The sequence below is a fragment of the Erinaceus europaeus genome, assembly GCF_950295315.1.
Source record: "Erinaceus europaeus chromosome 6 unlocalized genomic scaffold, mEriEur2.1 SUPER_6_unloc_9, whole genome shotgun sequence".
NCBI lineage: Eukaryota > Metazoa > Chordata > Mammalia > Eulipotyphla > Erinaceidae > Erinaceus > Erinaceus europaeus.
The window spans coordinates 107,354-130,894 of record NW_026647189.1 but is presented as its reverse complement, the minus strand read 5'-3'; the positions used below and the strand labels follow the sequence as shown (position 1 = coordinate 130,894).

The 23,541-nt window shown below is 44.6% G+C and overlaps 1 protein-coding gene across 1 annotated transcript; it reads right to left on the bottom strand.

Annotated features, from left to right (window-relative positions):
- Window positions 1–16: 16 nt before the first annotated feature.
- On the bottom strand, window positions 17–6,030 carry LOC132536234 (apomucin-like). The gene is made up of 3 exons (XM_060183799.1): window positions 5,551–6,030; window positions 617–648; window positions 17–529 (listed from the first exon to the last, which is right to left on the bottom strand). The coding sequence occupies exons 1-3, from the start codon at window positions 5,663–5,665 to the stop codon at window positions 377–379; spliced, it is 300 nt and encodes a 99-aa protein (XP_060039782.1). The 5' UTR covers window positions 5,666–6,030; the 3' UTR covers window positions 17–376.
- Between the last annotated feature and the right edge of the window lie 17,511 nt (window positions 6,031–23,541).

Here is a 23,541-nt window from a genome sequence, read left to right as displayed (position 1 = left end):
TAATATTTCTAATTTTTTATTACTTTTATTTATTGGATAGAGGCAGCTAGAAGTCGAGAGGGTAAGGAGAGGTAGAGAGGGAAAGAGACAGAGACACAAAGCTTTCCCCCTGTAGGTGGGGGATGGGGACTTGAACCACATCCTTGCACCTTGTAACATGTGCGCTCAACCAAGTGTGTCACCACCAGCCCCCTCCTTTTTCTGTTTTACCAGAGAACTGTTCAGTTCTGGCTTATGTTGGTGTGGGGTTTTGAACCTGGGACCTAGGAGCCTCAGGAATAAGTCTTTTTGCTGAACCATTATGCTATATGACCCTCTGAAGTTTTTATTAATATTTTTTTAAACATGCTGGTATGACTCACCATAGTGTCCAATGTCACAGCAGGTATGTATCACTAGATGAGAAGGTGACCACCTTCTCTCCGGCTCCACATGTGGGTGGGGCGGGGCACTCCCGGGGTCTGCAGTCCACAGACCTGGCAGCCATGCAGGTGCACTGGTGGCAGTTGGCCGTCCATGTGTCTCCAGGCTATGGGTCATGTCAGGTGGACACATGTTATTCAAGTGAGGGGTGACAGCAAGTGTGGACTCAAGCAAAGAGAAATGGGATACTCACCACTTTTTCTTCTCCCAGTGGACCACGGCACACTGTTAATATGAAGTTAATAAAATGGAGGTTACATCTGGCAACATGCAACAGGTTATTTGTGGATAATGATCAGGCAGCGATAGTGGCCAATGGCCTTGGCTTTCAGAGTCCCTGAGTATGTGCTCCCACAGGTGCATAAATGACACCCATCTACCAGGAAGAAACCATCCTAGTCAGCATGCATGAGCACATGTCTTATTTTAATTAATTTTCTTTTTATTTTTACCTCCAGGGTTATTGCTAGGGCTCTCTGCCTGCACTACAAATCCACTGCTCCTAGTGGCCATTTTTATTTGATAGAACAGAGAGACTGGGAGTATGGATCAACCCATGTCAAGGCCCATGTTCAGCGGGGAAGCAATTACAGAAGCCAGACCTTCCACCCTCTGCAACCCACAAGGACCCTGGATCCATACTCCCAGAGAGATAGAGAGTGGGAAGGCTATCAGGGGAGGGGGTGGGATGTGGAGATTAGGTTATGGGAATTGTACCCCTCTTATTCTATGGTTTTGTTAATGTCTCCTTTCTTAAATAAATAAAAAATAAAAAAAGAACAGAGAGACTGAGAGGAGAGGAAGAGACCAGCAGACCTGCCTCACTGCTTGTGAAGCTTCCCCCTGCAGGTGGGGAGCCAGGGGTTCAATCCCAGATCCTTCACTGGGTTCTTATACTTAGTACTATGTGCACTTAACCAGGTGTACTACTGCCCAGGCCCCTTTATTATTTTCCTTTATCTTTTTAAAAATCAGTTTTAAAAATATTTTTATTATTGAATAGAGACAGAGAAATTGAGGAGAGGGAGAGATAAAAAAGGAGAGAGAGATAGAGAGGCACCTGCAGCACTGGCAAAGCTTTCCCCATGCAGGTGGGGACCAGATCCATGTAAATTATAATGTGTGTGCTTAACCAGGTGTACCAACACCTGGCCCCTCATGTCTTATTTTTATACTTCCTTTTTTTTCCACTTTATTTATTTATTTACTATTGGACAGAGAAAAAATGAGAAGGGAGAGGGAGGGAGATAGAGAGAGACAGAGACAGAGAGACACCTGCAGCCCTGCTTCACCACTTGTGAAGCTTCCCCCCTGCAGGTGGGGACCAGGGGCTTGGAGCCAGATCATTGTGCACTGTAATGTGTGTTTAACCAGGCGCACCACTGCCTGGCCCCCATGTCTTATTCTATAATTTTAAGTAAAGGGTAATTCTTGGTTGCTTCTGGGAGTGGTCACTAGATCTTCTAGCTACCACTTTTTACTGTTTTACAATCCAAATTCTGCCTCTGTAAACCTACAGGTCACCCAAGACTTCTTAAGGATCAGTTCCAAGGGCTTTCTCAGTTTTCAAATTCTGGGCAAGCAGTGAATTTTAAACACTTATGTTGAAACTGTCCTCTTTAGGGGGCCAGGCAGTGGTCCACCTGGTTAAGCACACACACTACTGTGCGCAAGGACCTGGGTTCAAGGCCCTGGTCTCCACCTGCAGGGAAAAGCTTTGCGAATGGTAAAGCAGGGCTGCAGGTGTCTGTCTTTTCTAACTAAATTCTGACCATACAAATGTGTCTTGCTACAATTCAGGGCTTAAAAAGGGGGGGGGATAAGTTACCTAGTTTTAAAAATATCACTGGGGGTCGGGCGGTGGCGCAGTGGGTTAAGCGCATGTGGCACAATGCGCAGGGACCGGCGTAAGGATCCCGGTTCGAGCCCCCGGCTCCCCACCTGCAGGGGAGTCGCTTCACAGGCGGTGAAGCAGGTCTGCAGGTGTCTATCTTTCTCTCCCCTTCCCTGTCTTCCCCATCTCTCTCCATTTCTCTCTGTCCTATCCAACAACAAATTGCATCAACAAGGGCAATAATAATAACCACAACGAAGCTACAACAAGGGCAACAAAAGGCGGAAAAAAAAATGGCCTCCAGGAGCGGTGGATTCATGGTGCAGGCTCCGAGCCCAGCAATAACCCTGGAAGAGGAAAAAAAAAATATATATATATATATATCACTGAGATTTTTTTTCAAGATTTTTGTCGATAGCATCTGATTTCATGAAGCAGTAGTTAAGCTGTATTTTCACTCAAGTCATGAAACCCACTTCTTTTGTCTGACTAGAAAACATAGGACTATAGATAACCCTGCTCAGCTCTGGCTGATGGTGGTGTGGGGGATTGAACCTGGGACCTGTGAGCCTCAAGCATGAGTCTCTTGGTATAACCATTATGCCATCTACCCCTGTCCACTTTTTCTTTTTTTACACCTTTTTTTTCGAAATTAAAAAAAAGTATTTATTTCCTTTTGTTGCCCTTGCTGTAGGACATATATATATATTTACTCTGCTAGCAGATAGATAAGGAGAAATTGAGAGAGATGGGGAGATAGAGAGTGAGACAGACCAAGAGTCACCTGCAGACCTGCTTCACCACTCGTGAAGCTTCCCCTGCAGGTGGGGTCCTTGTTCATAGCAACATATGCACTCTACCACAGGCACCATCACCCAGCCCCTGAATACTGACTCTCTATCCTAGCATCCACAGCTCAGATTCCTGGAGTATACAGAGGTCAGAAGCAGCTCTAATAGCAATGGTAACTGAGTCTTAAGTATAAATGACAGTCCTGTGGTTACAGTGACATATGTATTAATGAAGGGGACCTCAAGGGACAGATACAGAGGGCACAGTATCCCTGTAGCACCCGAGATGGCAGGAATAAACTAGGACCTCAGGTCCACAGGTGAGATGCTCCACCCACCACGCCCACTCCTGGACCACAGCCCTGTTTTAAGGAGAGGCTTCCCGTGTTACAACCTTGATACTCTCACTTTCTGGGAGGGGCATTAACAGACCGTGTGTCTTCAGGTGTGCTGCCCCTTAGAGCTGCTCAGGTCAGAGAATGGATAGAGAGAACCTGGGGAGTATAGACACTCCCTGGAGCACCACTGCCAGAACATGTTTCCCAAGCCAGTGGGGAAGAAAGGAAAGAATGGGGGAGTCTGGCAGTAGTGCAGCAGGTTAAGCACAGGTGGTACAAAGCTCAAGGATTAGTGTCAGGATCCCTGTTCCAGCCCCCAGCTCCCCACCTGCTGGGGAGTCCCTTCCCAGGTGGTGAAGCAGGTCTGCAGGAGTCTACCTTTCCCTCCCCCTCTGTCTTCCCCTCCTCTCTCCATTTCTCTCTGTCCTATCTAACAACGATGATATCAACAACAATAGTAACTACAACAATAAAAAACAAGGACAACAAAAGGGAAAATAAATGAATAAATAAAATTGTTAAAAAAGTAAAGAATGCACAGGAAATGGGAGTGGCAACAGGTATGGGCATGGCTTAGAAAGAGGGTGGAGGCGGGGCTTGGGAGTTGATAAGGCTCTGTTACAGGCCCTTTCTAGCTCTGCTAACATGGGGCCCTCAACATATCAGTAACTTACTCCCACACTCATTTCTCGATCTCTCTCTTTCTTTCTCTATCTCTCTCTTTCTCTCCACACATGTACTCTAAAATGTCTGTTCTCAATTTTCCTGAATAAAGTTTGAAATTTCAGGAGTTGGGCAGTAGCACAGTGGGTTAAGGACACGTGACGCCAAGTGCAAGGTCCAGCGTAAGGATCCCAGTTCCAGTCCCGGTTCCCCATCTGCATGGGAGTCACTTCACAAGCAGTGAAGCAGGTCTGCAGGTGTCTCTCTCCCCCCTCTCTGTCTTGCCCTCCTCTCCCCATTTCTCTCTGTCCTATCCAACAATAATTACATCAATAAAAAATACAACAATAAAACAACAAGGGCAATAAAAGGGAATGAAAATATAAATATATTTTTTAAAAAGCTTGAAATTTCTAATTCTTGGTTGAGTTTATGTGTGACAAATCTACACTCATGTAGGTAACAAACTTGGCTATACTCCACCATCACTGAGTAGCAGTGGAAAGGCCAGAAGTGATTAATTGTTTGAAATAGGTGAAAAAAAAAAAAACCAGTGATAAGGAGTATGTCATGGACCTACATATTCTAATCTTAATAGATTGTAACCACCATTAATCACAAATGAAAAGGGGAAATAAAGCCTGCAGTATTGATAACACAGTGAACCAAGCTACTAAGTGAGGGCTGTGCTACATCTTATTATTATTAAGCATAAAACAGAGTGGATAGTACATTCTACTTATGGAAGAATAACTGAGTCACATTTAATAATCATTGCTTTTGCACTGCAAGTTCCAGAGGCAGAGTGTGGTTGGATGTATGTGCTATACACAGATTGTTCCTATAGCCACTGGAGTGAGGAGGGTAGGGGCTGAGAACAGGACTGGAGACTAGACAGCCTAAGCTTCAGTCCTCATTAAACCTAAAAATATTATTTCTCGAGAATTCCATTTGAAAGAGGGGGGAAACTAAAGAGCATGTATCACAAGGGTTAGGGTAAAAATAAACTTGTTATGTAGATGAATTATCTGCAAGCATTTAAAATAATTTCATTGTAATGTTGGGTTAAATAAGAACAACTAGCACAATTCTAAATAATATATTGATAAATTAAAAGACCAGAACCTGATTAGCCAGGTCGTGGTGCACCTGGTTGAGCACACATATTACAGTGCTCTAAGACCCAGGTTCAAACCTTTAGTCCATATCTACAGTAGGGAAGCTTCACGAGTGGTGAAGTAGAACTGCAGGTGTCTGTCTCTCTCCTCTATGGCCCTCTCCCATCTCAATTTCTTTCTGTTTCTAATAATGAAATTAAAAAAAAGACTAAACAGAACATGATGTATAAATGATGAATATATGCTGACCTGACTTAGACTATGAAAGCTTCATTATTTTAAGAAGACTCAGGAAGCAATTAACAGCTCAAAATGGCCTGAAAATACCTAAGAGAGAATGTAAAGGAAAAAAAGACGTTTGTATATACTGTGTGTAGGCTTACCTGCTGGAGCTGTGTCAGCAGAGGATCCCTGAGGAAAAACTCTTGTGGTTGTGACAATGCCCACCGAGGAAGCAGTAGTGCCCAGCAGGGTAGAAGAGAATCCAGTGGTGCCCATGGGTACACCAATGAGGTTGAAGTGGAATCAGATCCTATGACAGATGAGCCTGTGGATTCAGATCCTTCCTTAGACTGGCTTGAAGTCTGAGAGACAACAGAAGATGGTCCAGTGGTGCCAGAGCCCTGGGATGATGGAGCTGTGGTCTGGCGCCCTGCTCCTGCTGTTCCAGCCCCAGTGGATCCACTGCTACTGCCTGCTGAGCCAGGCCGGGTGGTCCTGGAGTCTTGCACGGATTACCCTGTGGTTCCTGCCTCCATGACAGATAGCCCAGTGGTTCTAGTCTGCACTGCAGCTGGTTGAGAGGTGCCAGGTCGATGGACAGATGAGCTTGTGGACTGACATCCTTACTGAGGCTTGCCTGAGGTCCCAGAGCTTTGTTCAGGTGGCCCTGTTTTTCCAGAGTCATTAGGTGCTGGTCCAGTTGTGCCAGAGCCCTGGGATGATGGAGCCTTGGTGTGTTGCCCTGCCACAGATGATCCAGACACAGTGGAGCCACTGGCACTGCCTGGAGAGCCTGGTCAAGTGGTCCTAGAGCCCTGATTGGACTGTCCTGCTGTGGTGCCCTCTTCTGTGCCTGTGGTCTCTTTCTCAGTTGGTGGAATGGGTGCTGTGGGAGCCCCTGTTCCTCCTGGTTAAGAAACAATGATGTCAATGCATTGGAATCCTCTGAGCAGGTAATATTCCCACTCCTGGTCAGTACCAATGGCTGGGGGTACTGACACAGGTGTCACAATGAGTTCCATGAAGCTTTCTTTTCTTTGTCACGAGGCCAGGTGGTGGTGCACCTGGTTGGGCACATGTATTACAATGTGCAAGGACCCAGTTTGAGCCCCCAGTCCCCACCTGCAGGGGGAGAGCTTTGGGAGTGGTGAAGCAGTGCTGCAGGTGTCTCTCTGTCTCTCTCCCTCTCTATCACCCCCTTCCCTCTTGACTTCTGGTTGTCTCTACCCAATAAATAAAGATTAAAAGGGCAAAGGGTAGATAGCATAACGGTTATGCAATCACTCTCATGCCTGAGGCTCCAATGACCCAAGTTCAATCCCCTGCCCCACTGTAAGCAAGAGCTGAATAATGCTCTGGTAAAAATTACATTAAAGAAATAAAATAAAAGGAAGGAAAATTCACTATTAATAAATAAATGCATTTTTAAATTTTTTAAAAAAAATATTAACTATCTGTAACTCTGATGTTTGACTCCTTCCATGAGGGCTTTGGGGTTTGTGCAGAAAATGACCTAAGAATAAACAAATATTTCTTGGAGCATCAAAAAAGTGCATAGTAAGAGAAGACTATCATAAGTAAGGCCAACACATTCTTGGTGTCTCTCCTACCTTGAAAGTAATTTGTACCTTGACAATTGTTCCTGATGTATGTTCAACTAAAAACATCTTTGATCTTCTTGTTCCTTTACATGTGGTTTTATCCATAAAATCTTTGCTGGAGTTCTGATCAGTGATACACTGGATAGTCTCCCAACTCGAGGTATCTGGGAACATCCCTCCAGACTTCCTCAGGCTAGCTATTTGTATGGGTGGGAACTCAGGGTCCTGGCATATGACTAAGGTTCTCCATCTGAGTAGTAGCCATTGCTTCTTGCATTTAATAAGCAAAGTAAAACTTTGAAAGTCTGTGTTTGCATGGGACTACCTAGTTCGTTTCCAGATGGCAAATATTCTAACAAAATTACAGATATTAAATACAGGCAAGGGCCTACATGTACCTAGTATAAGCAAGGGACAATTATATACCTCAAAGTAAAAGTGCTTAATAAATAGCCCTTTATGATTAGACTTAGATAGCATAAGCCTGGTATTCTAGTAGAATGTCCTAAAGAAGTCATCATAAATTCTCCAATCACATATTTATTATTTAGGCTTATACACCATCCTCTCCTACCCCTTACTTCACTTCTCTCAATCACTTTATGTAGTTGAGTATCAAATAACTCAAAAAGAATTTAAGTACGATATAGTCTTCCATCTTTTTAAATCTCTTCTGACAGAGCATCAGCATTATTGTTACCCTTAGGTTAATTTTAGAAGAGACACTATACAACTGGCCAAGAGATATACAGGCAAAAATTACACATCAAGTAAAGGACAAGTACTGTCCCTATGACAACCATTATTAGAATAATTAAAAAACGAGGGGGAGATAGCATAATGGTTACGTAATCAGACTCTAATGACCAAAGATCAACCCCCCATACCACCATAAGCCAAAACTGAGCACTGCTCTGGTATTAAAAAAAAATCATTAATCAAGTAACTGAAGAAAAACTTGAGGCTAACTAAGACCTCACTAAAATCCTAGGTCTATTTCCTCCCCAACATGAGGCCCTATTCCATAAATCCAATACTGGTTTGGATACAACAAATTACACTCAACATGGGGAGAAAGTCTAATCTTATCAGATAAAGGGACTACAAATAAGGGCAAGAGACTAGCTCACTTATCTATGACCTTTTTGGCCACCATTAGGCCATGTTATCATCACCTGGAGTCCTAGACAGGGAATCCTTGAATACCCCATAGATTCTCCCCTAGACCTCTCTCTATTATCACTGGTCATATCTATTAGGAACAACATCATAAGCCCTTCTGTGGGCTTCTAAGGACCATACCTTCACTATGAACTACTCTCCAAAGGGAGGCTGGATTATCCTATTCTGCCACTCAAAGAAGACTGATTCTGAAGTGAGTGTATCCTAGAATGTTCTCAGATGTGATTATCAACTGTGAGCTAAGCCTGACAGGGACTTGGAGGTTGCAGAGGCTCTAGTGCTAAACATGAATAGATATGAGCCCCAGGTTAGCTCACTGAGGTAAACAGTTAATTGCATTTATATATTTTTGTTAAATTTGCAAGCAACTCTCTACCCTAATCCTGATTTCTAGTACTACTCTCAACTCTGACACCATCTTTTCAGACAATATTGTTAGTCCACCTCCATGTTAGCTAATAAGCTCAAGCAAAGATTACTAAGACATAAGTTCCTAGGAACACTCCTAAAATAGACTTCCTAGCTCCCTTCTATCCTAAGCTCTGTACTTTCATCTGCATTATACTTACTTTATGGTTCCTGTTAACTAAACATTTTGTCCTGTTTTCCATCTTACTGCCTTTCAGCCACCAAATTGCAGGTGCTACTGTGATTCCATCCTGACTTCCCTGGGAAGATGATCTCACCAATGCTTCCCAGAACTTCACCTCTCCAGAGCCCTACTCTACTAGAACAGTCCAGGGGTAGAGACTGACCGACCAACACCTGCCGAGAAAGCCTGAGGGTGCTTCTTCCGGAGCTAGTGCTCTCTGGCTTGGAGAGATCTCAACTGGAGCCGATCTAGGCTGCTGCCTGGGAGAGGGATCAGGAAATCTTGCCACACTAACTTCGCAGGAGATACACTCTGGAACTCTCGGAGCCGGAAAACAATTTCCATGTGTCTTTAATCAGAAGAGCAGCTGTTTTTATACTCTCCAAGTAGGGTGGAAACAGGATATGACATAGAGAGGGTGGAGCGAAAAGTGACCGGTGGAAGATCAGGGTGTGACAAGGAGAGACCTTCTAAGTGGTAATAGGTGTAGGGCTGACCTAGAAAGGAAGTGAAGGTAGGACCACAAAAATAATGGAGAAAAATATATATACATAGATAAAGATAGATCTTAGATAGACAGACAGACAGGCAGATGGTAAGTAGTAGAATCAGCCCATATCGGTAACTTTGGGAGACTGCAGTTTTCAATGCAGGGAATGGGACAAAGACCTCTGGTGGTTGAAACAGTATGGAATTATACCTCTATTATCATACAATTTTGTAAATAAGTATTAAGTTGACAATAAAAAAAAAGTCAGGATTTGGCGGTGGTGCACCTAGTTTAGCGCACATATTACTAAGCACAAGGCCCACGCAAGAATCAATGTCCTGGCAGTCGGGCTGTAGCACAGTGGGTTAAACGCAGGTGGTGCAAAGCCCAAGGACCTGCATAAGGATTCCAGTTCAAGCCCCCAGTTCCCTACCTTCAGGGGAGTCACTTCAAGGCAGTAAAACAGGTCTGCAGGTATCTCTCTCTCTCCCCCTCTGTCTTCCCCTCCTCTCTCCATTTCTCTCTGTCCTATCCAACAAGAATGACAACAATAATAACTACAACAATAAAACAACAAGGGCAACAAAAGGGAATAAATAAATTAATTAAACTAAATTAAAGAATCCAGTTTCTAGCCCCCACTCTCCACCTGCAGGGGGGAATGCTTCACAAGTGGCAAGGCAGGTCTACAGGTGTCAATCTTTCTCCCTTTCTATATCCCCTAACCTCTCAATTTTTCTCACTCCTATTAAATAAAATGGGGGAGGGAATCTGTGTTTAGGGAAAAGGAGCTTTCCCATGTGTCTGTATCATCTCTTTGTCATAAATGACATGTTTACTGCTGGGATTCAGTGCCTGCACCACAAATCCCCACTGTGGATGTGCCTTGGTGAGAAAGGAGTAAGAGGCCCAGAGGTAGTCTGAGCACTAACTACTGTGCCAGGACTGTGGGGCTGTTCACCCATTCACCATGGAATTAAGTGCCTTATATATCTTGGGACTGAAATTCTGGAGCTTTAATTCTAGTTCCATCTCTCTCTCCAGCCTGACACACTCTCTATTCTTTTGCAATTATCTTCTGGATATTTCTGAATGAATCCTGTTATGGTTGGCTTTTCTACCACAGCCTCTGTTTAGATGCTTAAAATAACTAGGTTCAACACTCAGAGTGATCTGATACAGTGCTAAACCCATCCACATGGAGGTTTAAAGATACAACTTACTATCCACAGGCACTACTATATGTATCATTTCATTAAAAAAATACACACACCATGATGCCAACCTCACTTCCCTGGGCAGACAACTCTACCAATGTGTCCTGGAGCCCCAAATCCCCATATCCCTGTTCCACCAGGGAAAGAGAGAGACAGGCTGGGAGTATGGATCCACCTGTCAATGCCCATGAAGCAATTACAGAAGCCAGACGTTCCACCTTCTGCACCCCAAAATGATCCTGGGCCCATACTCCAAGAGGAATAAAGAATAGGAAAACTTCCAAGAGAGGGGGTAGTTTGGAGATATCTGGTGTTGGGAATTGTGTGTGGAATTGTACCCCTCTTATCCAATGGACTTGACCTTCATAATTAAATCATTTTAAAAGGGAGAAAAATACACATAACATTGAGATTCACAGCTACAACATCCTTCTTATCTTACACACCTTCCAATGGCCATAGGCTCCCTGAATTACAGTTCATTTAAAAAAAACTCTATTTTCCAGTTTTAAGCACTTACTTAAGGAGAAAGACATCCTCTGGCAAAGCAACTCATCTCTCACACAAGCAGTGCTGGATTAGAAGACCTCACACATCCAAGTTCAGTGTCACAAAGGCAAGCCTGAGGCTCTTCTTGCTGAGTTACTGCCAAGGCACAAGGACAACCCCACCCTAACCCCCTTTCAGCTGACCCCTTCACACTGTCCTCAGGATGTCAGTTGTCTCTTCTCACACCATCCAGTTGCATGCCTTGCTGCCTCTGCATTTGCTGCCTATGACTTCTGAGGGATAGCTCTTGCCCAAATGCCCAAATCCACCTCAGTCCTCAAACATCCACCTCAGTGTTCTTGTCGTCAAAAAGGAACCCACTGCCAGCAGCTTCTCTCCTCAAGGTGTAAACTTTCTACTTTTCACAACACCTCAGTGCACATCTGCCACACGGCTGAGCGGTGTACTCCCCTAGCAGACTAAGGTCCTGCTTTCATGGGGTCAAATCTGGGAAAACAACAGTCCCTGCAGGGTTCTGGCAGGTTCACTGACCTCGCCAGTCACTGGAACGAATACTTAGGAGACAGCATTTCAAGTGCATGAATGAGCACCACCACATCTGCAAACTGGACAAAGCCAGGTTGTGTCTACCAGGCAGGGAGAAGCCTGTCTGCCTACCTTGTCTGCAGCATCTTCTCTGGGCTTGCTTATCCCCAGCGCTGAGCTGGCCTGGCTAAGGATGCACTTCTGTCTCGAGGCCCTGCTGAACATGGTCACTGCGGGCTGTGGATTGAGGGAAAAGTTGTCTCTGGGTGAGGATGAGCATGAGCTGGGAGTGTGACCCACGCCAAGGGCAGTGGCGAATCTGCTCTGAGCCCAAGGGGCAGGACAGGGACAGGGGCTGCAGTTCTCCATTACACTCACATGGAGAAGGGCCCATCTCCACCCAGCGCCCTGAATTTTATTAGGTGCGCTCTTCCTGCATAGTAGGAATAATGATGTTTAAGTGCAAGGACTCCAGGATTTTCTCTAAAGGCATTTATTTATTTTAACACCAGGATTACCACTAGGACTTGGTAACTGCATGAATGACGAATCCACAGCTGCTAGTGGTCTTATTTTAAAAAATTTATATTTTACTTATTTATTTTCAATTTTGTTGCCCTACTAGTGGTCATTTTTGTTTTATTTTTGATATATAGAGAGAGAAATTGAGAAAGGTGAGATGAAAACTCAACAAAAAGAACACAATAAAATGTGGTCAGAATGTACAAGTAGGTGACTCTCTAGAGATACCCCTGGCCCACAGACATAGGCAGAAATGCTCCAGTTCACTCATCATCAGAAATGTGCAAATCAAAACCACTTTGAGATACCCCATCACACCTTTGATATGGACTCCATAAGTAAAACAACAGAAGGTAAGTGTTAGAGAGGATGTGGAGAGAGGGGAACTCTACTGCACTGCCTGTGGGATGCAAACTGGTGAACTAAGTATGGAGAATCCTTAAACAAATAAAAAAGGAAATACCACATGACACAGCAATTCCACTCTTAGGTATATACCCCAAAGACAGAAAAGCACTGGTTCAGAGGGATATGTGCACCCCCATGTTCACAGCTGCTTTAGTCACAATAGCAAAGACCTGGAAACAACCAAAATGTCCTTTTGACAGATGCCTAGATTAAAAAAAGAGTATCATGCAGTAATCAAAAAGGATATCCTTGTGTCCCTTGGGATAAAGTGGCTGAAACTGGAGAAGATGATGCTCAGTGAAGCAAGTTAGGAGTAAGGACAACTACAGAATGGTTTCACTCATACATGGGATATTGAGTCTAAATGTGTGGGGAAAAAACAAACTGTAAACCTATTTCTAAGACTGTGTGAGCACTCTAGTGGTTTATCTATGGGTGTGGGGATGGGGACACAGACTGAATGTTTGCTAAGAAGAGGCTTCAATAACCCCACTAACTCCTGCCCAACTAGACACCCTCCCCCACCACCAGTGGGTTCTCTCTTGTGGAGGCTAAACTTTCTTTCCCAGGCACAGCTCTGCTGAAAGATAATAATAACTAAGGCAAACAGACCTTGAGCAGTGGGTCCAAGTCCCACCCCTTAACCTTGCAGCCTCTGCTTCTGGGATGACTCCTTTTGTTCTCCAGCCTGTGCCCTGATATAAGGCTTTACTGCCCCTTTGTCTTGTGCCAGACTTATGAGAAAGACCTGAGACCCTGGTTCAAGCATAAATAAAAGGCTCCTTTCCTCCTCCACCCACCTCGACTTCAGTTATCTTGATTATTAATAGTGTTCCTCAGCAACCTCACTCTAGTTCAATCCACAGACCTACAGCACAACTCTACTGTCATGGGGGACATGGCCCAGGGAGGGGCTGGGCTCCGGGATGGGTGGCCGTGATGGCACCCTTGATGCAGCCCACAGAGCTGCAGCCTCACTGCTCATGATGTCTCTGCCTGTGTGCACTGTAACAAGGACCACTTGAGAAACCTCAGACATGGCCACACTGAGCATGTTATGCTCTTTCCTCTCCTTCCCTGCTGCTGGACAGCTCTGTCCTCAGCCTCCCACTGGGTCCTGAAATGTCCAGGCATAACACCCATGGGAGGAGAGGTAGGAGCCCAGCAATGCCCAGGGGGACTGATGGCCACATGCCTCTGAAGCTCCAGTTACCATTCCTTCTACAAGGAACATATCTGAGCCAGAAACTAACTAGGACAGAACTGTCTGTTGGATTGAAAGTTGTTGGCCTGTTGGTCTCAGTGTTCAGAAGCAAGGGTGAGCCACCACAGAAGACCTACTATGAGATTCCGGCCTCTGGATTTGGGAAACAGGATTAAGGCTGGTGTTTTAATTCAAACACTAGGGTGCAGCCCTCTTCATATTTGCCAGGGCCTGGAAGAATGGGTTCAATCTCTGTGAAGGGCTTTGCCTTTATAAAGCTGGAGGCCTATAGAGGAACTGGTCTGACACCAGGACAGCAAGACATGAATCCAACTTGGCTAGTCTAGAGCCAGGTTTGCAACCTCTCTGGGGACAGGGTCATCAGGCATCATTATTAGAGCTGATTATGACTCAGGAAACTCACAGGCCTTCTCCATGTTTCTCTCCCTCTCTCTATTACACCACACACACACACACACACACACACACACACACACACACACACACACACACCATGCATAAAAATATTGACTTTTCTGTCCAGATACTATGTATTCATTTTCTCATTACTATATTTGTGATAACCAAGAGTACATTTTGCTTAAAGGAAAATATTTCTTTGAAAGGAAAGAGAAGAAAGAAATAATGAAGGCAAAGGGGTATAAACTAGTCCTTTCAGTTCCTTTGACACTCAGATACTTAATGCACACACAAAAAAAGCGGTGTCTAGAATTTAAATAATAGTACCAGATAAACAAAAAGATAACATACCTGAGATACCTTTCCTTCCTAGAAAAACTGAAATAACCCGTTTTAGTGAATCTAATATATTGTCTTGATAATGACTTATAATATTACTTATTTCTAAATGTATAGAGATTGTTCATCCAGTACAAGCACAAGTGTGTTATATAGAGGGATATAAGTAGATCTGTAAATTTTTGTACATCTGTTTTCATTCACTTATATTATTACTATCTTCGAATATATTGAGGAAGACTGAGAGCCTAAGGGAAGGAAAAAGAGAGTGGTAAGAAAAAGGAGAGAAAATGCTGGAAGACTGACCTTAAAAGAAGACTCAAACTATGTACAATGATGCTGGATATGTTGCTGGATGGATCGGGGATGTTTTTAGATTTCTCTATTGTCTCAGGCAATCCAGGAAGTGATGCAGTAAGTGTATGTATTAGGCATGGACTCTATTCTGAGACTGGGATGAGGTAGGATTCAAATTCTCATTTGAAAGAAACTCTCTGTTTCATCCCACAGTGCCTAACCATGAATACCTGCTTCAGAACCAGGTTATTTTGAAAGAAGACAGGGATTTTTTTCCCTCCTCCAGGGTTATTGCTGGGCTCGGTGCCTGCAGCATGAATCCACCGCTCCTTGAGGCCATTTATTTTTCCCCCTTTTGTTGCCCTTGTTGTAGCTATTATTATTGCCCTTGTTGACGCAATTTGTTGTTGGATAGGACAGAGAGAAATGGAGAGAGGAGAGGAAGACAGAGAAGGGTAGAGAAAGATAGACACCTGCAGACCTGCTTCACCGCCTGTGAAGCGACTCCCCTGCAGGTGGGGAGCCGGGGGCTCGAACCGGGATCCTTACGCCGGTCCCTGCGCTTTGCGCCACCTGCACTTAACCCACTGCGCCACCGCCCGACTCCCGACAGGGATGTTTTTGACCCTTTTCTTTTTTTTTAATTTCTTAGTAGCCATTTTCTCCATACCATTCTAATACTCTCCCATCAATAATTATATATTGAGAAACTGTATTAGCTTGCTATGTAGTATGACCAGACTAGGATGTCTAGTTAAATAATTTTATTATTCTGACTTTTTTATTTTTTAACCACCAGTGTTATTGCTGGGGCTCATGCTTGCACTATGATTCCATTGCTCTCCGCAGTCACTTTTTCCTTTTCTAATTTGCCACGCCAGAGAGATATAGACATGGGGAGAGAAGGATAAAGGCAGACATCAGCAGCACTGCTCCACCACTTGGGAGGTGTTCTCCACTCCCTTCCCCACCCAGGAATAGGGTCCAGGGACTTAAAACAAGGTCCTGCCCCTGGCTCCTTGTGTGCGCTACCAGGTGCACCACTGCCAGGCCCCTGGTGACTCTTAAAACAAATACTGTCCATTAAAAGGCAGAAGTCTGACAGACAGTATGTGAAAAGACTCAGTGCCCTCTCTGCTTTCTGTCTTTGCTCATAGAGGCATCCTTGATGTAGGACTGTATGTAAAGGAAACATTTCCATGGTGAGGTACATCATTCTCCTCCTGGACGTAAGACTGGTTGGGCTTTCTTCCTTCTCTCCTTCTATAATGCTCTCAACTAGAAAGTGGGCCAGGTGGCCTCCTGGCTCTCCACCTCCTCTCAGCACACAGGTCATCAAAGAATGTCCACAACTCATTTGCCAATGGATTCATTCTTTCAAAAATGGTTTTATGTGGATAACATTGCCTTTGTGTATGTACACACAGACACACACACACACACACACACACAATTATGCTCCTGGAAACAGTGTGTCTGTGACAGCATCCATGTGGATATCCTACAGTGATATTTACTGTTTAGAATTATATAATTAGATGACGATGACCACTGCATGAAATAGGGGCAAGGCTTGTGCAATCTCTATTATTTCCAATAACAGCCTGGAAGTCTATAGTCATCTCTAAAGAAAAAGATTAAAAGACTCAAAGCTGTAGGTGCAACTGGCTTCAGAGGGTAACTCTGTCAACTCTCAGTTATGACACTGACCTTTGACCACTGACATCACAGCCCAGGTTCCTTGGCTACAGCGGAATCTTCAGTCTTGGAGACTGAGCTGAACAGTGCGCACAGTGCTGTGCCCAGCTTTCTCTTTCGCATCAAGGAGTGAAGAGTAGAGGATGTCTGTGTCTATCAGAAAGTCTTCGAGGCTTTCAGGGTGTCTGGGCTGGCTGCCCTGCTTAAGGTATAGTCTGTTCACATGGCCTGTGTGACCAGCAGAGGAGGAGGAGGGTGGTCCCAGGACGTGCTCTGTGTGATGCCCACGGACAGAATACTCAGCTTCAGCCATAGTTATCAACAGTTAATTGTGCTTATGAGATTCCCTTCTGCTGATGCCAGAGAGCAGGCTTGAACTGTTAGCATCTGAGTCCTGTGGGCTTACTATGGGCACAGCCAAGGAATAGCTTAGTACTTCCTTGAGTTGAGAAACATTTGAATGTTTGGTTTATTCTCGGCTGATCATGGGATTCCTGCCCCCCCTCAACCCCAAAGTGATGACTGACTTAAAGAAGATTAGAGTCAGTTTTCCAGAATACTGTTATCTAAGTGTGTATGTTAACCTGAGACCACAATGGAATGACTTCTTCACACTCTTGGATCTATGCAATCTGACCCCTATAGGTCACACATAGATCTGTTTAAAATTATTTTTATTAGAAAGGAATAGAGAGAGAACAAAAAATAAGAAAAAAGAAGCAGAGAGAAATGAAAAGGGGGAGAGGAATGGGTAGGGAGAGAGGCAGAGTCACTGAGGCAAAAACTGCAAATGATACTTGGGGTTGATTATGCTCCACAACACTCTAGACACTTCAGGCCTTGGCCCTGTGTCCCTGAATTGGTTCTTTGAAACATTTCTCATCCTCTCTCCTTTGACCTCTTAGTGTCCCCTTACATTTTTTATCCTTATATTGGGGGTCAGTGTTAATTCACTACAGTGTGATTTGTTGACATGGGGTGTCTGTACAATACTCTCACCCCCACTCAGGTCCTCTCCCAGCACCAAGCACCAGGGCCCCTATACCCTCACTCCCCCTGACTCCCTCTCAGTGTCTCCTTTCTACCAGGTCCTGAGACTCTGCTACTTCCTTGTCCCCTGACACTGAAATGACAGGCCTTGTGCCCTGTCCTTTAAGCTTCCCTCCATTACCACCAAGCCCTGAGTGACCTCAACTCTCACAGGAGCTCTGTCTAGCTCAAGACTCCTGAATTGGGTTGCTGAGCCCTTCTGGGGAACTAGACTCCTCTGTAATGCTCTGTGAGTGCTGACATCAGCAGGAGCCCCTGTGTTCCACCTGCCAGTGACAAACTGCCTTGTGGGTCTGCTGTGTTGCAGCTCTTCTGTGGAGGAGGGTAGTCCAGAAGAGAAGAACCTAGTGTTGCCTCATGGCCATATCCAGTTCTTCGGCTCTGGCAAATTCCAGAAGGGTCGGAGGTGGCAGAAAAGGCAACTGATCTTATATTCCAAGGTTTTGCTCATCTCCAACACAAAGTATGTACCTGCTCAACCTGAAGTTGGTGTAATGCACCAAAGTAAAAAACTCTGGGGTGGAGGAGTGGGGGGGGAATACAGGTCCTGGAAAAGGATGGCAGAGGACCTAGTGGGGGTTGTATTATTATGGGGAACTCTCAGGGAAAACTGAGAAATATTATATATGTACAAACTATTATAGTTACTGTTGACTATACAGCATTAATCCCCCAATAAAAAATGACTAAAAGCAAGAAACACACCCACCATCTCCTTAGGAGAAACCCAGATGCTCGCAGATCGCTGGGATAGAAGTTTACAGTGCTGTGCTCTATTCCCTCTCCAGGTACAAGAGTCACTTCAGAATCAAGTACTTGGTGCCCCTGATGGACATGAGGGTGGAACCAGCATGAAGAAAGCCGCGAGAGCCCACACATCACTGGTCCTGGGCTGGGCTGAGCGCAGCTTCGTGGTCTCTTTTCAGTAAGACTGCAGCCAGGCCCTGCCTGTCTCCTCATGACTCTTAGGGGGAGCACAGCTCCATCTGGGGCTCTATTAGCCACATGTGCTCTGACCCCCACAAGGACAGCTCTGTGCTCTCCACTGTCCTCCAATGGCTCTGATTCAGGCAAACACATGTAGCTGCTAAGATCTCTGCAAGTAGGGACCCGGGGATTGAAACCAGGTCCTTGTGCATGGTAGCATGTGCAGTTAACCATCCGCACCACCAACTGATCCCAAACCCAATTTCTCCTCCATTTAGATTTCCTCGTCATCCCAGCAAACTGTTAAAGAGCAGGGCCCCTCAGCACCCAGTGACCAGGACAGGCCTCCTGGATCACACAGTCCCACCGATAACAATCAATGATGCTGTTTATATTGGCCGGCATTATAATATGTTTGTTTGAATTTTGTGCATTTTAACTTTTTTTCTCCCCTTCTCTTTGATTTCAGGTCAGTTGAGAAGATGGAGCAATGGTACAACAAGCTTTATGAGTATGTCCTTATTTCATGTATTTCAAATCTTAAAGTTCTCAGAATGCAGAGTCCTAGCAGTCAATGCCCATCGCTTTTTTCCCCCTTCTCTCCACGCTGTGATGGGAGCTAACATCACCCTGCACCATGTATTAAATGGCCCTGACTTAAGGGCAGATTTCTTCATCGGCTGGTTCTCAAAGGAAATATACCTGCCAGCCCTACAGCCCAGGGAGGTTCTGGCCTGGACTCCAGGCAGGAAAGCTGCCAGGAGGATGGGATCTGCAGCCCTGGTCTCAGAGACCTGACAACATAGACATGTTTTCTTGGATCTGTCTCATTCTCTGGAAATACATTTGCATACTGTTTCTCTCATTAGATCTTGCATATATCTTCAAAAAGTTGCTATGTTGAAAAAGCATTGAAAAATGCTGAAATGATTAGCCAAACACAAGTTCATTTGAAAATAGTTTAACAGATCATTTTTCCTTCTCTCTTTTGGGTCACTGTGGAATCCATTAGAAAAATTTACACTGCCGTTCTCGACTACCTGGACACCATCCTAGAGGAGGCAGAAGGCAACTGTGTGTTTCTAACACTAGAACTCACATCCCATGTTCCTGCTTTACATAGAAAGTGCTCTAGAGATGACGGAAGAATCCAACACTTACATTCCAGAAAGATGTGTTTTCCTACTTACAGACATCTCTATAGACACAAAAAAAGGGAGTCAAAACTGTATGCAACATTCTCTTGCATATACAGAGTGGTTTGCATTGCTCCCTGTGGATTATTTCCCCCTGGAATGGGTGACTCTACTAATTAAAGAGAAAATAACAAGCTCAGTTTTCTTTATGCTACTGGATCAAAAGAAAGCTAGGAGGGACCAGGCAGTGGTGTATCTGGTAGAGTGCACATATTACCATGCAAGATGACCTGGGTTCAAGTCTCTGAGTCCTACTTGTGGCAGGGGGAGGTTCATGAGTGGTGAGGCAGTACTGCAGGTGTCTCTTTACGTCTATGCCCCTTTCTCTCCCTTCTGCTTCCCCTTTATCAAATAATATGAAAAAAGAAGACAATGGCAGCCAGGAGCTGTGGAGTCATGATGCAGCCACCAAGCCCAGTGGCAAAAGAAAGTACATTGAGTATCATTTGTTTTCTGGAATTGCAGTACAATAGCTAAGATATTTACTATGGGGAACTAAGACATTCTCTTACCCACAATTTCAGTAGTGACTGAATACTGGTTAATAAGCTTATACAACTATAGGGGTAGAGTTCCATGCTCATCATCTCCAATTTGTAAATGTACTTCTTTCATTAAGTTAGAATCTTTCAGTCATGTGACCTTGGATATTTTTTCTTTCCCATCTTAAATCTTTCCCCATTTTCAGGTATGGACACCATCTTCTTCCCTTGGAGTTCTTTTGTTTGTTTTACTATTGATAAATACAGAAAGAAATTGAGTGGGATGGGGAGATAGAAAAGGAAAGACACAGAGTCACCTAGAGCACTGCTTAACTACTCATGAAGTTTTCCCCTTACAGGTGGGGCCTAAGTGTTGAATGTGGGTCCTTGTCCATGGTAATGTGTGTGCTTAATTAGGTATACTGCCTTGCCTGGCCCTGAGGAGGGTTCTTTCTTCCTTTCTCTCTTTCTTTCTTTTTTCCAGAGCACTGATCAGCTTTGACTTATGGCTTATAGTGGTCTGGGGGATTGAACCAGGGACTTTGGAGCCTCAGGCATGACAGTCTCTTTGCAAAAACATTATGCTAAGAGGTCCCACTATGCTATTCTCATGAGATCCCACTTACAGATATACTACACCTATGGATTCTGTCTGCATGTCCCTTGAATACTGTGTGCTCTTTTTACAATTATTTATTGCATTAGGATGGGATCATTTTTAATGATCTATCACAAACCAATTCCTCCTTAATTTCTCATCTTCATTAACAGCTTAGTATGTCAATAAGGCTTTCTGGCAGGGCAGTGGCACCCAATCCTGGGTTCTGAACTTGGTAAGGTGTGTGCCGAACTAGCAGCACAACTGCCTAACCCTCTTTTTTTTATTTCTTCTTTTGCATAATTTTAAAACTGCATCATATCAGGGTTGGCCTTCACTCTGCAGCATTGATGCCATTTTCCTGCTTCTTCATACACCAGCCAATGCTTCTCACGTGGAGGGGGCAGTTCAAAGCATTTGATTAGATAGTTGACATTTTAAATTAAAAAGTATTTAATCAGCTGGGAGTTACCTGTGTGTATATACCGAGTCTAGAAAGCAAGCAGGAAGAAATCCACATATCCTTGTCAACACACTTCTAAACATGCACTGAAAATCCAAGGATTCACTAAAATCTACAGTGTTGACTCAAAACCACAGTCACTCCCAGGGGTCAAGTAGCTGTTAAAGAGTGAAATCAAACCACCATCCACTGCAAGGAAGCAAAAGATGTTTATTCACGAGTTGCAATCCGGGCCGAGATGGTGACTGGTGTTAGTCTACCAAGCTCGACCCTGAACAAAGCTCAAAGCATACAATTTATAGGAATTCAGACTACACTCAGGGAGGGGGAACACATCACCTTACCAGCCTATATCCAATAATTTCAAACTTAGCAAAAGCCTGATCTATTCAGAGCAAAGCATGGGCTAGTTTTAGACATTACACCAGACCAATAGGTCCCAGCCAAAGTGGGGGTTACCACATTTTTTTTGTTCTTTATTGGGACCACCAACCATCTGTTTGCAATCTATCAGGTCATCATTTGTCAGGCCATTTTTAACTGTCTGGTAACAGTATTCTGTTGCAGAGGTCATGATGAGTCCTGCTAGCTGCAGGGTCTGTCAAAATAATTGATGGCCTCTTAGGTTCTGTCGTGGGGAAAAGGGCAAGGAATTTTCCACCTCACTGGGCAGGAGGGCAAAAAGCAACTATATTTAAACTATTCTTAAAACTCAAACTCAAAAAGCAACTATACTTATAACTATTCTAGAGTTACTGCCTCTCACAGTAGCTTTGTTACTGGACACAGGGCTCTATCTCTCTCTAGGGAAACAGAGCTGCTGGGAAATATGTTGTTCCACTGCTCACTCCATAGGCTTATTGTGGCCCTGACTTCTTTCTCTCCCAGGAGTTTGAGGAACCTGATCAGGGGTCTGTGAGTTCCAGGATGGAAGAAACCACAGAGCCACCTGCAGGTGAGTGTCAGGGCAATCTACAAAGAGGCTGACTGGAGTGAGACATTAACTGCAAAGGCTCAGGGAAAATGGTTTCCAGCTTAGCTTCAATACCTTCTGACAGGGAAAAGTGCAGGCAATAGGCCTCCATGCATTCAGCAGACACTGACCAACTCACTGCTCTGTAACAGGCTCTAATGACAGCCCTTGCTTCTTTACTTCTCTGTGGCAGACAGGGCTGCTCTATAGAGGTCTTCCTCATGAGGAATTCATTGCATTCTAAGCATAGGAATGTATAAGAGAATCTTCCTCTTTACTTTGTCAACTCTTCTCTTGGGCACATGCTAGGGCAGGGTCTCCTGTCAGATTCATGGACACAGAAACACAGCCTTCTTTGCACAGATGGTCCGAAGAAGGCCCTTCTGTAATCTTCTACAATGAGGTGAGTCTCTTCATGGTCATCCTGGACCTAGATTCTGTTTCTCTCCATGTAGGTGGCAAACATCTGAATGAACACGAAGTGGGCCAAATGCCAGCCACGGAGGGGCTTCCATTAGAAGCACATGACTCCTGCAGCCTCAAATGTGGAGACCAGCAGGGGAGAGGGGACCTGCTGGGTTCCTGCATATGCCTCCTACCAGGTCATATCTCCTTCATGAAACAAGCTCATGACACTGAAAATCAATCTCAAGGAGGGAGTGGGGGGCAGGATTGGCAAGGACCCAGTAGCCCCAGAGAAAGCCATGCACGTCTCCCCGGAAGACACTGCTTCCTTGCCATACTCTAGCTAAATCCTGTGGTCATGATGGGCTCATCCCAACCACCTCAGCCTAAACATATGCTTGGATTTCTCTCCATACAGATGGTGAATACCACCATGACAATGGAATGGTTCCACTGCCTGTAACTGAGGACCAGTCAAAGGAACAGGAAGTCTCTGGCTTGGATTCCAGCTGCCAGGAGTCCTTCCTGTTGGAGCAGCTATTTGAAGACACCCCAGGTTAGTTCCTCCTCAAGCCCAGATCCCAGGTCAGGACCAGCAAAGGAGAGGGAAATTGAACACTTTGCTGCAAGTGCCACCTCTCTGGAAATTTCTCCCCTCCTGAAAACAAGCTCATGACACTGAAAACCAGCCTCACTGGGGAAATGGGACCAGAATATACATCAGAATAGTGACCTAGCATAAATTCTACTTCCAAGTTTCTAGAAACATCTTATTTCTCAAAAAAATAAATAAATAAATAAATAAAAGACAAGGCCAGTTAACACACCTTCAAATCAATAAAAAGTAGGGAGTCCAGGTCTCCTTTCTCAAATCCTCAAAGATTTTCCTGCTGATATGCAGGAATCATCTCCTACACTAAAGACTCGATTTGCTTTCTTCATCCGTCCCTCTACAAAGGTTTCAGTTAGGAAGTAGACCCTCCGCCCCTTGGTTCTCTATGTCCTTCATCCTCTCACTGACTCAGCTCCCTAGGGCCCCTCCTTTGTCCATTG

Excerpts from the sequence above, each read along its gene's own strand:
- LOC132536234 (XM_060183799.1), bottom strand. The coding sequence starts at position 5,665 with ATGGGCACCACTGGATTCTCTTCTACCCTGCTGGGCACTACTGCTTCC. Across the intron at positions 649-5,550 it reads TGCTGACACAGCTCCAGCAG|TGTGCCGTGGTCCACTGGGA; the intron begins GTAAGCCTACAC and ends TCATATTAACAG. Across the intron at positions 530-616 it reads CACTGGGAGAAGAAAAAGTG|CCTGGAGACACATGGACGGC; the intron begins GTGAGTATCCCA and ends CATGACCCATAG.